At 40.0% G+C, this 15,859-nt stretch overlaps 1 protein-coding gene across 3 annotated transcripts in view; it reads left to right on the top strand.

Annotated features, from left to right (window-relative positions):
* Positions 1-15,859, top strand: part of BMPR1B (bone morphogenetic protein receptor type 1B) — a 519,259-nt gene that overhangs the window by 347,086 nt on the left and 156,314 nt on the right. For all 3 annotated transcript variants that reach the window (XM_088464464.1, XM_088464463.1, XM_088464465.1), the window contains one exon: positions 10,490-10,696. In XM_088464464.1, the coding sequence (XP_088320590.1) occupies positions 10,624-10,696 (73 nt within the window). In that variant the 5' untranslated portion in view covers positions 10,490-10,623. The remainder of the gene's footprint in view (positions 1-10,489; positions 10,697-15,859) is intronic.

Genomic DNA, 15,859 nt, shown 5'->3' with positions numbered 1-15,859 from the left:
TTTTGTATTTATTGTGTGTATTCACCTGGTGTTTATTATTTGTGTGTATTAAAATTTTATTTTACGTTCACCAACGATTTCCATCATAAATTTCAACCAAGTGTAACCTGTTTCTAAAAATGCAAAGTTGCTTAATCCCTAATACTGTAAGTTCTTATTTGGAAAAGTTTAGTACCCTGCTTTGTTGCTAAAAACAAACACCAAAGGTATTATTGTGAATCAGTATGTTTGCAATTGTAGGCCTAAGCAGGTAGCTTTAAATTTAACATTACCCACACCAAAAAATAATCACATTTTGAGGTTACTTCTCCAAACCTATTGGTATTGTTATGTGTTTAATGTGCAAGCTTACAAACTTACTTGAGCTTTCGACAAACACATTTACATTTCTTTAAAAATCAGGGACAAATAGTAGACTTATGCAAGGTTCAACAATCTAATATTTACACACAAGGCATGAGACTTAAATAAATCAAAATAAAAATTTTTTTTTTTTTAATTTTTTGAGTGAAACATAAAATAATTAGTTGTGCAGGCATGCCAAAATGTGATCCAAGGCCACAAGCATGGGAACTACATGGCCCCTAAAATTCTGCAAGCCTGCATAAATTTCAGCGTTACGCCTCTGGTCCTCTGTGGGTAAAAAAAAAGGGTGGATTACTAAAATGACACCATAATTTATATGTGAAAAAACAACTAAAAAATCATACTATACAAAAAAAGGTGACAAAAAAAAATTACAAAACAAAAGGAATGCCAAACAAAAAGATTGTCGAAAAACAAAGCCAAAAAATATTTGGCAAAAATAACATAAAAGAGAGTTACAACTACGCAAAAATACAAAATTTGTTGGTACCGTAAACAAGAAAGACACAAGTATGAGTGTTTGGACATGTGTCATATATGTAAGGGGAAAACATCCTAGACATTGTTTCACAAAGATATATATCAAAAACATTAGAAATACTTTACAATTTTGAACTGCACAGGCAAAAGGACAACATCAACCAAAATCAAAACAATGAAAAAACAGCCATAGTTTTAAAGGGAAACATACCGGTCATAATGGTGCCTGGTCCTGGAGCCCCAGGTCTGGGTTGGAGGGGGAATTTGGGGAAGAATGGGCAGAGGAGGTTTGGGTGGGAGTGGGGGATAGGGGACGAGCCCGACATCGATGACGTTGGCGAAGTTGTAGTCTGCGCTCAGCCTCTAAATGATGTTGAAAAATTTATATTATTACATATTTCATTTTTTGTTTCAACAATTTACACACCAAAAAAATGTAAAATAAAAAACAGGGCTATATGGTAAACATGCACACGCAGGTATGTCCAAAATAAAGAAACAGGGCTATACAGTAAACATGTACACGCAGGTATGGCCAAAATAAAGAAACAGGGCTATACAGTAAACATGCACACGCAGGTATGGCCAAAATAAAGAAACAGGGCTATATAGTAAACATGCACATGCAGGTATGGCCAAAATAAAGAAACAGGGCTATACAGTAAACATGCACATGCAGGTATGGTCAAAATAAAGAAACAGGGCTATACAGTAAACATGCACACGCAGGTATGCTTACATTTTAAATATAATTTAAAAAAGCACTTACTTTCCTGTATTTGCTGACGCAAATTGGCCAACAGGCGTGGGGATCTGCGCCCCAGATCGTACCACCTTCTTTCCAGGTGGCCGATATTCCTGCGGTAGCCGAACGTACGCAGGCAGCGCCGCACCTCCGCGTAGGCCAGCCGCTTGCGGAGGTTAGTGATGGTGTGCGGCTGGTGTGTGATTCTCCGGTCCATCACATCAGTGAGGACCAGGAGCTCACGTCTACAAAAAGCTGCGGCTCTCATGATTTCAATGATTTTTTTTACACAAAACAGTTTTAATAAAGGTCCTAGAAAAATTTTGATTGGCTAATGTACTTTGTAAATTAACAGAAAGCATTCTATTGGTTATTGTATGAGTCATGTGACCTACACCCTCACAAATATAATGTGAGTTATGATAGGCTTGATGCAGTGACATGCGTAAGCTAATTTAAATATTAATAAAAAAGATGAAAAATCGGGCTAGAAAAAAACCGCAAAACAAGAGTAGCATTCAAACAAACTTTTAATTTTGAAAAACCATCCCCTTGGTCCAACTGTACGTATTCTGTGGGACCAATGACACACACTAACAATAATAAAATTTATTGACATTGAAAAAAAAAAAGGATTGCAAACATGTGAATAACAATTAAGCTAATTAATATAGTGATTGCTATTAATCGATTCCAGTATGTTTGCTGAATGAAATAGCAGGCAATCGAAAACTGACAGGGCCACTTCCGGATTTGACTTGTGCGAGCGTTCCCTGCAACCAAAGAGGAGACGGATGGACGGTCGCTATTTCGAACGTTCGCTAGCTAGAGGAGGGGTTGTGAGAATATGGGGCGGAAGATTAGCTGCGAGCGAACATACGAGCGAGCGCTTGAATTTACATTTTTTCGCTCGTACGGCGGACGAGCGAACAGCCACTTGCGTCCACTTTGCCAGGGGGCATGATTTCTCAATTTACTGCAAATTGCTCTTTCATGGCCCAGCCCAACTGCGCGATTTAGTTTAGTAACATATTGTGATAAAGTGTTTATGGGGAGAATGCATTGGAACAATTTGTTCTTGATCGGTGAACTTTCATGCAAACCACTGTTAAGGTTTCTGCACTGGTGATGGACGCATAAAGCTGAATAATAAACATCAGTTGAAACAGAAATGTGAACTTAAAGTTACAAAACAAATAAAAACCTGAAATGTCAGAGCAAATTCTTCTCAGCCTTGGTTGGCGGGATTTTCAGCGCTGCTGTGCTGCGATGGTTAATCTGCGGAAAGAAAGCTGTTGAATATCTGTTTGTTTTATTTTCACACATAGAGTTTAACTTTGTTTTCTCTGCTCTGTGTCACTTACTCCTATGATTTGCTCTGCTTTTTTTGTATAAAGATATTGTTTAAACAACCGATCCAAACTGCACCCATGGAGACTGAGGAAATCCTGTGAATTAGAGAGTGTTAGGAAGGATTTCTTGAGATTATCATAATCAGCTTCTTTGCATAAAAAATAAGGAAATAAAATGAAACCCAGAACAGCTGTGTCATGTAACGTTGGACAGGTGAACATGACTTTTGCAAAAAGTGTAATATTCTATGGTACATTTATTATGGTTATGTAGGTATTATGGTGCAGTACTCCTTGTACAATTAACTGAGTTAATTGCTGATGGCATAAATTTCACTTAATAATTTATAAGAGGGTTGATCCTAATTATGCGGGAAGTAAGGTATTTCTGTTTCTCACTGTTGGTTGCCATTGAGAAAGTCTCTCCCACATCCCTAGTCACTGCCAATTGCAGTTGACATCAATGTATGCTACAGCAGAACTTTCTAGATCTTTGTCACTTCTCCAAATAATCTATCAGCATTGTCAATTATTTAGTTTATGTTTTTATTTTTCCATATGGTGCACAATACCCAATAAGCAGTTTAAAAGTGAAATTTACAGTAATATACAAAAATTAGTTGGAAAGTCACAATGCTGACGGTCAGAACACCGACGGCAGAATCATGACGGATTTTGGTAAGTATTCTAACCACGATCCTAACCCTAAACCCAACCGTCTCCTCCCGCAGCCTAATCCTAACTGTCCTCTCCCACAGCCTAACCCTAAACGTTGCGCAACCTAACCCTGACTGTCCCCTCCTGCAGCCTAACCGTAACCATCCCCCTAATGCCTGACCCTAAACCTAACCCTAATACTCACCATGGAAATCTGTCGGGATTGTGACTGTCGTAATGCCGCTGTCGGTATTGTGACCCTCGGATCCTGACTACATCCCTCCAAATGTCCCGTTACTTAGGTTGCAGGCTACTTTAAATGCCCAGGTAACTGGTTCTTGTCAATTTATTAAATCTAATCATGTGGTAACAAAATGAATCCTCCCACAACATTGGTAGTCTGTGTAACAAACCATAGGAAGATGATGTTTTCCAATATTTACCTGTCTCTACAACCTTATGCTCCATTCCTGATGTTTCTGGTATTATCTGGTGGCACTACTGTAACTTACTGGGGATTGAGGGCCTGATTCATAGTTATACGCTATGCCAATGTTTTCGGCTTATGCATTCGAGTCGCACTTAGTATTGCATCGAAGTCCATTACCGTATTTACAAACCACTACTCTTTACCAGCAGAGTGATTGACAGTTAACGGCCATTCGGGGGAGATTACAGGGTGTGCAGCCAAAAATGCATGTGTGTCGCAACTGCTTTCGTGTGTCGCTGCCTTCGTTTGTGATCAGTCATTCTACGCAACCATAGAGTTACTCAGGACTGCTAACATCAAATGATCTGTGATCGATGCTCTACACAGATGCTTCTATTTGCAAAGCCGCAGGTTGGCGTCTCAATACGTCTCCAAGCGGCAGCAAAATGTGCATATTTTTACATTGCAGCAGCAATTCACAGCAGTGGAAGCACAATTTAGCGCACAATTCTGAATCAGGCCCCGAGACCATTTGTAAAGCTGATTCAGGACCTTAACAGATCAGATCACACTATGGCTATTAGTTCCATGAAGTATAATGTCATCTCCCATTTATCATCCATGGGCTGCAAAATATTATAAGTTATTGAATAGTGCACCAAAATTGTGTAGTTTTCTTACATTTTGCTACTGTATAAAATACAGTATGACATTAATGTAAGGCGCTAAATTGTACTATGTAAGGCGCTGCGGCACACTTGTGGCGCCATATAAATAAAGGATAATAATAATAATTAATAACATAGAACATTTGGTCCTTTGTATAACTAGCTCTTCAACTGTGAAAATTACATGGACTAATAGGTCAGCCTTTAGTATTGTATAATTCTATATGAGGTGTTTACTGTTATTACTTAGGTCACTTATGAATACACATGACAACATACATTGTGTAACATGTTTTTGGTTACATACTCAGACTGGATAGCAAAAAAAGGATTCCATAATACCACACGTTGCCTTAAATAATTGCATTAGCAATCAACCCTGATGGTGGAGTGATGCTTGAATATGCCATATGTACCTTACATGTTATATAAATAGACACTACAAGTAACCTTCCCTTCCCCCAAGTAAATGTAAGCATGCCTTTGTCCTCTCAAACCCTATGAAGGGCTCTTTAACTTTCTCATTAATGCAAACAACAGAACCAATTAGACGATTTCTGAGAGAAGTCTTTGTTCGTATCTGTGCCAATGGCAATTTTAACTTAATAAGGTACTTATTGTAGATTATATAGGTTAATTGCACCTTTTGAGGGCTTGTAAAATGAGAATACTTTGGGGAATTTGAATGCAAATTGTAGATGCTTATTCAGGTAACATGGAAATAAAGAAAATGTCAACAAACACAAAAGCACTACCTCCGCAAATAGTGGTGCTGCCACGCATGCTGGTCCCCATTTATGATATTGAAAGTGTATACAGTGTAAATTTTCTGTAAGAGATATGAAGTAATTATGGATTCAATTACCTGCCTGATTCAGTGAGAACTGAGAAATGCACCCCAATGTATTCATATAGGCACACATGGCGATATGTGTTAAATATGCAACTAATCTTGGCAGGGTCTCTCTTTGCGGGGAAATTGGCTATACTGGGCAGCAACTGGGTGGCATTCATAGGAATGCTTACAAGAAATCAGTGTCATGGGAGTGTCGAGGGTGCTTAGCTAAAGTTCCATGCTATACAGAGTAGTACATACGGAGAATGGGAGCATTCATCAGGCCTTGGCCTGCCATTGTGAAGGCTACATTCTAAGGCCAGGTACACATAAAGACGATGGGCAAATCCCTTCATCCCGGGCCAAGCGATATTACCCGTGCACACTGTGCAATCCTATGAATGACAGAACAATATCTCGTTGCATCCTTCATTGAACTGCACCACATCATACACGATATCTTTTGATGGGCCGTGCCGCATGATCAACCTGAAGATATCGTATAGGACCGGCATGATCTTGGAATCAGGAGTACACACTGTACAATCTACACAATATATTGTTGAAATTTGCCTGGAAACGACATGTCGTGCAGATATCGTCCTAGTATGTACCCGGCCTAAGGATGTCATTCCAAGGATACAGATTTATAGCTGGAGTATAAGATGGATTTGGACTGGATTTTGCCCCACTCTCTAATCTTAATAATACTTCAAATTCTCAATCATTACAAGCCCTGCATGCTACAACTCAATTCCACCTCCTGCAACCTCACGTGGTAATTTCACACATTGTTGCTTTACATGGACTATTACTATTATTATTACTGCATTCTGTCTTCATAAATATTGAAGTATGACATCTGTGTAATTAATCCATTTTACTTTGTACTTCTGTATGCAATATACTGACTGCTTTACAATCTCTCCTTAATGCCACATCATGGGCCCCCTACTCTGCCATCCCTCCACTGTCCTCCTTCTTCCCTATCCCACTTATCCAGTATCTCCTCCCAATTCAACCTACTGTTCTTTTTCTTTTCTCTGTCATTTCCCATTCCTGACCTGACACTCTTAAGACAGACAGCCCATGTTGCAAATTGGGGCACTAGACATAACAAATAATAATTCTAATATTATGCATAAGAATACTTTCCATTAAAGCCGATATGTCCCAAAGGCAGATTGGCAGAAATTACAGCTACAGTATACATAGGTGCCAGGGCTTAACACAGTACATGTGCCCAGTGGCATAAATTCATCCCAGACGCCTGGAGGCAAGTTATAATTTGGTGCCCCCCCGTCACAGCCGCTGACACTGTAATGTAGCATTTCGCATGCAGACAGACTATAGATAGACAAAGGCAACAGCTGATGGTCTGACATGAAGCTCTCTACTAGTGTATGGCGGCTTCTCAGGTGCCGGGAAGTGGTGCCATGTATTGGGCGGCCGTGACAGTACACTCCGGGTACATAGTTACAGCCCTAAGTGGGTTGCATATATTGTGGACAATGGAGAAGATGCCCCTTCAGAGCTGGAGCCCAGCGGCAGGCGCCTCCATTGTCTCCCATAGTTCTGCCCCTGCATGTGCCAGGACCCTATAAAACTACTTTTATTGGAAATGAATTTAGTGCAATTGATTTTAAAATGGGCAACCTCCTTAAGGGAATGTGTATGGCTGTCCTCACTTATTTACCCCACTGTTATTTACACCACTTGTATTATCTTTAGTTAGGCCCAAATGTCATCCTGTATTTTTACAGTTGTAGTTATATATTCCTGTTCCGTATTTTTGCATATAATCCCTTTATAAATGCATTGCCCTGACACCTGTGATGTCAAGCTCAGTAACTAACAATGCATTGCCTGCCCCCTGCCCCCTGTCACAGCAGCACACTTTGATATAAAACCTGGCATGTCTTTCCCTTTTCTAAAATTAGCAAATCAAGCCATGCAAATGAACTATACAATGAAAAGCTCTTTTTATTATTATACCAGTCTTTCTTTTGTACTTTGGAATTTGTTAAAAAGGTTTTGTTGCCACTGGTAACTGTAGCAGAATTTGTAGAAAGAGCAAACTTCGAGGAAGACAATGGGAGAAAGAATAGACTGTGACACGTTATTAAGTCTGCCTTGGACCGACCCTTTTTCCTCTTTTCAGCTAAATGGAAGTAAAGTTTGGCAGCCTCCATGCTGTGCACTTGATTGATGTGCTGAACATCTGAAGCACTTTTGTGTCCAGCTTGCTCTTTATGAGTGCATAATGTGTGAATACTCAAAAAAGGTCAGCCCTTATCACATGTAATCTAGGCCTCAACGCAGATCAACAGTGACAGTCATACCCTGGAAGCGAGTGCACAAATCCTCCTCCTCGTGCACTGAGCAGCTTAAAGGATTTTTGCGACTGGATTTTTGGTAGACACTTGTGTTATGTGGAAAGCGACATAAAAATAAAAGAGGTCTTGATGGGATATATGGCTAGAGTAATGAGATGTGAGACGAGGAATCACGAGAGTGGGGCGGGCTATATATTTATAACAAATGAATGTTTATTGTAATCTCTGGAATACACTTGTCTCTTGTTAGTGTCCAGTAAAGAGGGCTTTGGTACTTTTTTAAAAGGAGAAAATGTGCTTGTGTTATACATGTGACTGTATCTCACTTTTGTTTACCTTAATATTCTAAGGGGACAAATCTTGTGCACATAAATGAATCATTGTATATCTTGGAAAATGATCATTAATATGTGAGTGAGCTGTAGCTGTGTCTTGCTCAAGGACTGTTTACTGTTAGAAAATATATTTTCAAATCTTTCGTAATCACAATACTTGTCCTGATGGCTTGTAATATTATTTTATATGACTATAGACGTTTGTATGAGATGTTTATAAAGTATAGTTAACATGATTAATAAAGTTAAATAAACTGAATTACATCCATTTGTGCATGTTGGGGCATTTTTATCTCAATTTGCATTTTTTATCTCAATCCGGACGTGATAATTATTTTTTGCGTAGATTCGCTATGTACAAACAAATATTTCCTTGCAAATGTACTATTCTGCTCTTGCCAGCAGTGGGGCTCCGATAAGATCCCATCCTGGCGAAGCGCTGGAAGCAGGATGATAGCATAACACTACTACACTTCTTCCTGGTACCGATCCTCATCACCCACTGCACATGCGCGGCCTTTGGCTGGAGCATGCGCCACCGGAGACGAATTTGCGAAATAGTACCCCATAGGCTACTATAAGATAATGCCGTCGGAGATATCTGCTGCAGTCCCTTCATAGTACATCTGGGAGATCCTTATTATTTCCGGGTACCCAAAAAAAATGCAGATTTGGGGAATTTCCCTGCAAATAATTAATGATAAATAGGTCCCTATTGAGTCCTGACATTTGTTGCATTCCTAGGCTTGTTTTGCTGTACAACGTCATGCATGAAATATAGTAGAAAATAGTGGCTACAAAAATGTGATAGTTAAATGAAAGCATCATATATATATATATATTTCTGTAGAGGAAGTCACAACTTCAGAAATAAAAGATAACAATGCATAGCCTGTAAACGGTCCATGGGATCATTATAGTGCCATGTCTGGGGGCAGTGGTATGATACTTTTACATCTACTCATTGTAATTATTTTGGTCAATATCCATGTTATGAGCAGATCATGTCTGCAATAGAAAGGCTATAAAACATCTAATAAGTACAACTTACTTCCTTTACTGCCACATATTGTTTAGTACCGTAAGCAATACAACAGTATGCTAATAGTAATACCCAGTTATACCCCTTTTACACCGACTTAAAAATCCCGGGTTGATGCACACGAATACGCATCAACCAGGGATTTTTGATGGTGTAAACAGATCAACCTGGGTCCAGTGACTCAGGGATCTGACCCGGCTGGATTGCAGGGTTGAGCACGGGTCATTCCAGTGTCACCCTGCATTGTAAACGGCGCGGCCCAGGTCACGATGACCCAGGTCGTGCTGCATGCTGGCCGATTGGCCGGCTTCAGTGGCGCTTGGAGATGACATCATCTTCAAGCGTCCACTGCCGGGCCGACCAGAACGGAGCAGCGCACCCCACTCGCCCTCCGTGCCTCTGGACTGCTTCGCAGTAAGGTAAGGGGGTTGCGGAGGGGGAGGGAGGGTAAGAAGTGCTGCTTACCTACGCCAGAGAGCGTCTCCAGTGTGAACGGTGCAGTGCCGCGGTATAAAAGGGGGTCTGATCCGGGTTGGAAACGTGTTCCAAATCCTGGGTCAGACCCGGGACTTTTGTGTAAAAGGGGTATAAGTGAATGGCTGCACAAAGATAGAGGCTGTGTGTATACTGCTAATATATCTTCTGCTACAGCATTGCAGATCTTCACAATTATATCCATCAAAATTCCTGATTCCTAACTATGAATATATAAATATTCCAATTATTTGTATTGTTTAGCCATGGCATTACTTAACTGTCCATAAACAATAACTGAAAATATAAGTTTATTCCGCGATGCAAATTCCACATACATACATACAACAAACATACATACATATGTGAATTGGAATAGATCATTAATAAACATTATTATAATTAATTAATTAATTTGAATGAATTAAAATGCGCAGATATCATTTTTTATACTATTTTGTAACAATGTGAATAAATTTTATGTAATTTCTCATAAAAACATCTGATCCATAAGATTTACAAGGACTGGGCAGTGTACCCGCTTGTGGTGGCATGTCTGCAGTTGTGAAGAGGTTAACAGGTTTTGTCAAGATAAGGCTAGGAAGTGTACACAAACTCTCATCTGGGCAGTCAATCACAGCTTCTGTTTTTAGCAATGAAGTCTGGCTTGGGATCTCTTTGTTGTGTTTCCCCACGAGGTGATCAGTTGAGCTGTATGTGGTGACAGAACTTGCTTGTAACAGGCTTGATTTCCACATTCTCTTCTCAGATCCCTGGCTGACTTGTCTGAGGACTTGACAGAGCTGTGCTTGGGACTAGCAGGATAAAGGCAAAACTTATAGCGTGGACTTACTACATACACAAGGATAAGAGCATCAACCCTGCAGCTCTACTGCAGTAGGAATGGGCTGGTTTGAAGATCCAAGCTGGCAGCTGCATGTTTACTTGCTAATGCTCCTGTCCCTGCAAACCAGAGGTAAGATAGCAATGTTACACTACTCTTTGCTGTCAATGGAAGAGGACACAAGATTGCAAATAGAAAAAAGTTTCAAATAAATGTTCAACTTTTCAACACCCACCACTGTGGCAATGTGCTACCCTACTGATCTGGTGCAGATGCTCTGGAGAGTACTAGAAGGGTTAAGTAGTGCCAAACAGTTTTATCTTTTCTATTATTATAATTTTTCCCAATTGCTTTACGTCAACTCATGTGAAGTGTGTTTATTTGCTATAGAGAGTGTAGGGTGGCATCCGCCTTCCCTGTGACAGTTTAGCACATAATATAGAACATGTTGCACATTTATCTGATGCTTTGGTAAAAAAAGAAGTCATGTCCGCAGAAGAGTGAGCCCAGCCATTGATGCAGCAGAGCTTCAGACTGTTCCTATTTGCAAACTATTCATTATGCATTAAGAGTGACAGCTTTAAAAGACACTTATAACCCTTAAGCTTTTTGGAGACTTTTTTTTTTTTTTTAAATCTCTGTGCTTATGTGTTTGTCAGTAACATAATAGTCCCTGTCAGTTTGTTTTTTCTTTTATATCTCTATGTGCAAAAAAAAAGTTTGTGCTTTTCTGTTTTGCCATGAATTAGTAAGTCTCAGCAAGCACTACAGGGTTTCTTGATGGAATAGCATTCTCATTCCCCCCTCTGAAACCCACACTGAGCTCTAGAAGTCAAGCAACATTAGCACTTGGAATACATTATTCTTTTTAGCCCTGCTTACATAGCTTTCCTGAATTGGTCCTCTGCATGATGCACTGATAAATAAAATTTGAAACATACTTTTCTTTCCTTATTAAGTATGATCCATTTGTTAGAGACCAAAATCATACAATATATTTTGTTGCTGTTTTTATGCCAAATGAAATGAGAGAATATTACAAAGAAAGAACTGGAAGTGTTTTAGTGTTTGCATTTCTCATTTTCTAGGTATTTGATTATGTAGTCTTGCATATTAACGTAGTTAATGGACTTTGCTTTGGGAAAGTATGCGAGCCAGAAAAATGCAACTGAAGTTCTGCCTTACAATAAAAACAATATATAAATGTGCAATTTACATAAAGTATCTGTAACATTCATTTTCTCTTTTTCTTGAAGTTGTGCTGTATGCACAGTGTTTAATCATCACCATCAGCTTGGTTTAATAAATGTCTGCTCTTAGCATTTACTGGTTCTAGGATATAGGTAGAAAATGTCATACCAGATGTAAAAATGATCTAATACTGTATGTCTTTACACAAGAGAAACGTGCCACACGCTATTTGGAAGTTAGTTAATATCACAGTGCTATGACTGATGCAAATACACTGTTATTCCGTTAATTTTATATCTAATGTAGATTTCACATGTTGCATTATAAATAGAATGTATTAAATGTCAAATTAAAGTAAATGAAATGTTATTTCATAAATGTAACTCAGGTGTTCTCAGTTTTGCAAGTATATCCCGGCGTATATGCTTTATGTAAATTGAAGGAACAATGATTGAAAGTTGAATGAATGTCTTATATGACCCAGAAACTACTTCCCAAGAATAATAGTGTATATATATATATATATATATATATATATATATACATAATGTATGCTGTACATTGCATGTTCCACCACTTTTAGCAAAGTCACTGTTGGACCTGTCATTACTATGAAATGTTATAATTATGTCTTGTCTGTTGCCTAGAGAGACTGATGCACTGAGTCCTAACCTACCTAATATATTACCTGTATTGCTTACTGAATGAATGTAATTTATATGTTATATGTACAAGTTGATGATGTGCTCCCCTTATGTTCAAAAACTTACACGAACATAAAATAACCAGATATGCAGCTAGCTTACACTGCTTTTTCTTTTGACTACGTAGGATACAACAAGAGAACACTTTAAATGGTACAAACATTTCAAGCTCTAGATTATAAATGCGCTAGCTTTTTTTCAGAATATGTTACAAACATTAATTATTAATTAATTAATAAAGATGACAAGTTAAACAGAACATGTGCATCCTTTCATTTAAGCATGTTTTAAATTACTTAAGTGGAATTTACAGCATGTTTATAAGATGTTGTGTTGTTTACATCATGTGGGTGTTACCATGATTGAGATAGACAGCAATAGTAACATTGCCTTCAATCTCAGAATTGTTGCATACAAAGAAAAATGAATAGTCACTTCCCGCCCACTCTGTACGTATGTCAGAGAAGCATTCTAAATGATTGGAAACGAACATAACAGAGGAAGATGTTGTTGCACATGTTGATCAATATGATTTACCTACCAGTGATGTAAGAACAGTGCAGAGAGCTTTTATTCTGTTAGAAAAGGAGCAGGCAGCTTTTTTATTGTCCTTGATAGAAGTGTTGTCAATAAGAAATAGATTGATACAAATGTGCTCACACGGGATATTGTCAATATCCTGACCTGACCTGACAGGTGTCTGTATGCTAACACTGTCAGGATGCCGGCATTGGGATTCTGACTGCCAGGATCCCGAGCGCTGGCATCCCATACCCATCCTGCCCACACTAATCTACACAAAATTGCCCTGCTTGGGCTCACCATAGATCAAGAGACTAAGGGGGTCATTCAGACCCGGTCGTTAGTGCCGATGCGCTCGGACCGGGTCGATGGCCCCCCACAGAGCATGCGCACGACGGCGCTGGCGCCGTCGTGCGCATGCGTGAGAACCGCTACGACCGACAGCGCCGGTCGTAGCGGGTCTCGATCCAAAGGGGGCGAGCTGTCGATGTTGATTGACAGCTTGCCCCGTTTGGAAGGCGGGCCGGGGGGGTGGCAGCCCAAACGGGGGCGTTCCCATGGGGGCGGCCCCACTGACATCACTAGTGATGTCAGTGGAGAGCTTCCGGCTCAGACAGAGCCGAAAGCTCTCCGGGGCTTACGACAAGGGAGACACTACCCTAGGGTCTCGTCGTAAGCCCTGATGGTCGCGATGGTCAAGACCTTAGGTGGTTGTAAGGCTGTGTGTGTTAATCCACAGCCTTACCACCGCAAAGGAGGACGTCTTGAAAATTCAAGACGTCCTCCCCTCATTCAGACCGACCGCACCCTCTGTGCGACCGCCTCTGAATGTCCCCCTAAGTCACACCATGTGTCCCACCTCACAGTTTTGTACCGAATATGCGTCTCAGTCACATTACATTTGCAACAAAAGTATAATGCATGAGTACCCTGTATACTGCTGCTGGCTTTGCAAGCAGCATCACTGTGTGACTCGGACACTAACCTGGGAAAAAAAGACAAAGTGAGCCGCGCCATGCATCCTGCCATGCAGCATTGTGCTTTATCTGTTACTTAATACATAGGCGTTTTTATAATGGGTGCAGGGTGTGCGCTGCATACGGACCCTGGGTCCAGGGGGGCCCTGCACCATACACCTTGCACCCATAGTATACTTACCTTGTCCAGGGACATGGTGACATCTTCAGTGAAAGCAAAGACTTTGGTACTGTGTCCTCTTGTGTGCATGTGCCATCGTCCTGAATATCCCTCGGAAGATGGCGCTGCCGAGGAGGAGGTATCGTCTGACCTTTATTTTTAAATGGATATAAAATTTCAGACACATTGAGCCAGTTTAAAACGCAGCCATTTCAGCATCTCTAAGGATATAAGAAGATTTGCAAGACTGCCTTTAATGACCTTCTTTCCGTTTATTTAGTGTTGAAATTTCATATGGACCACCTATACCAGAATGTAAATATATTCCCTAGTCTGCTATAGACAAATAGAATTACTACAGAGGTGTTACTGGTACTTCCAAATTATATTGCGTGTTCAGAGTTAAAGTGAAGCAAGTCCATTTTTTGTCCATCTTATACTAACACTTGGTCCAGATGTTATACATCCGAGTGTAGAAAAAGTGTATTCCATGTAGTGCTATTCCGCTTTCTGACCAATCGCTGCTGACAGGAATAATTCCAGTGGATTATAGAATGACAAATGTACATCCATTACACATAGAAGTGGGTAAGAATATACCGGTAACTGTGAATTGAAGATTTGTTGCAAATTATAGTCAAACAAATTACAATATACATGCCAGCAGGGAATTGCTGGGAGATCATTTCAAACAATTCTCATGGCTTTTTTTGATACTGTAACTAAAGTGATAAATCAGGGTGGATCAGTGGAAACAGCTTATTTAAATTTTAGCATTGCATCCAATATGCAGTAGAATTCTTCATTAATAGATTTATGAACTGAAAAGGTTTGTATTTGACCAAGGATAATGGGATGGTACACAAGCTAAAGGATAGGAACAGAGTCTTGCAGTCAATGGTTCAAGTTCAGATAAAAGGCTGGTAAACAATAGAACGCCTCAATGCTAGTCCAGGGTAGTTGTCATTCCTGTTTTGATGCATATTCATAAGTGTGCTTATACGTGGCCTGCAAGAGAGGATATGTCTTATTGCCACTGACGCAAAGGATTGTAACAGCCTGATTCAGAGAATTTTGGAAACCCGATATTTACGCAGAATGATTGATTGTTTGCTAATGCGAAAACGCCACATTGCGCAGGTGCATCGATTGTTTTGCAACTATGTTTGTATATAGAGGAACCCTTCGCGAAGTGAGTGACAGGTAGTCAGCGTTTGCGGTGGTAACGGGGGGAAGTTAGAAGAATGCAGGCATGTCTGAACGTTTAAACACTGTTACGTGGATGTGCATAAATTAGCCATTGCGATCTCCTGTGCAGCATGAGAGCTCTCTGCATGTCAGGAGACATATATGCAGCATGGCTGCCCGATGTGCATTGATGGTACCAATGTATACACAGTTGCACGCCATTGTACGGATATCAGAACGCTGCAGTTGGCGTTGCTGTGTTCAGGAAGGCATTAGCATGTTTTAGCAACTGCGATCTGTAAGAGAATGCGGTTGCGATTGCATTACCGTCCATCTCTGAATCAGGCCCTAAGTGTGAAATCTTTAATACATTGGTAAAAAGGGGGGCTGGGTTGCACATCCTTATCTTAAATATAATAAGAGGAGCTACCATGCTTGTGACCTGAGGTTCTATGCAGAAAAAACTGTGAAATCCTTAATACATTGCAATGTAACAGTAACATTATGCATGTGGAACACATACCTCTGTAAGCAAAATAAATGGTGATGTAAA

The sequence above is a fragment of the Taudactylus pleione genome, unplaced genomic scaffold, assembly GCF_031769625.1.
Source record: "Taudactylus pleione unplaced genomic scaffold, aTauple2 ptg000055l, whole genome shotgun sequence".
NCBI lineage: Eukaryota > Metazoa > Chordata > Amphibia > Anura > Myobatrachidae > Taudactylus > Taudactylus pleione.
The sequence above is the reverse complement of the archived record's forward strand: the minus strand, read 5'-3'. Positions and strand labels throughout refer to the sequence as shown.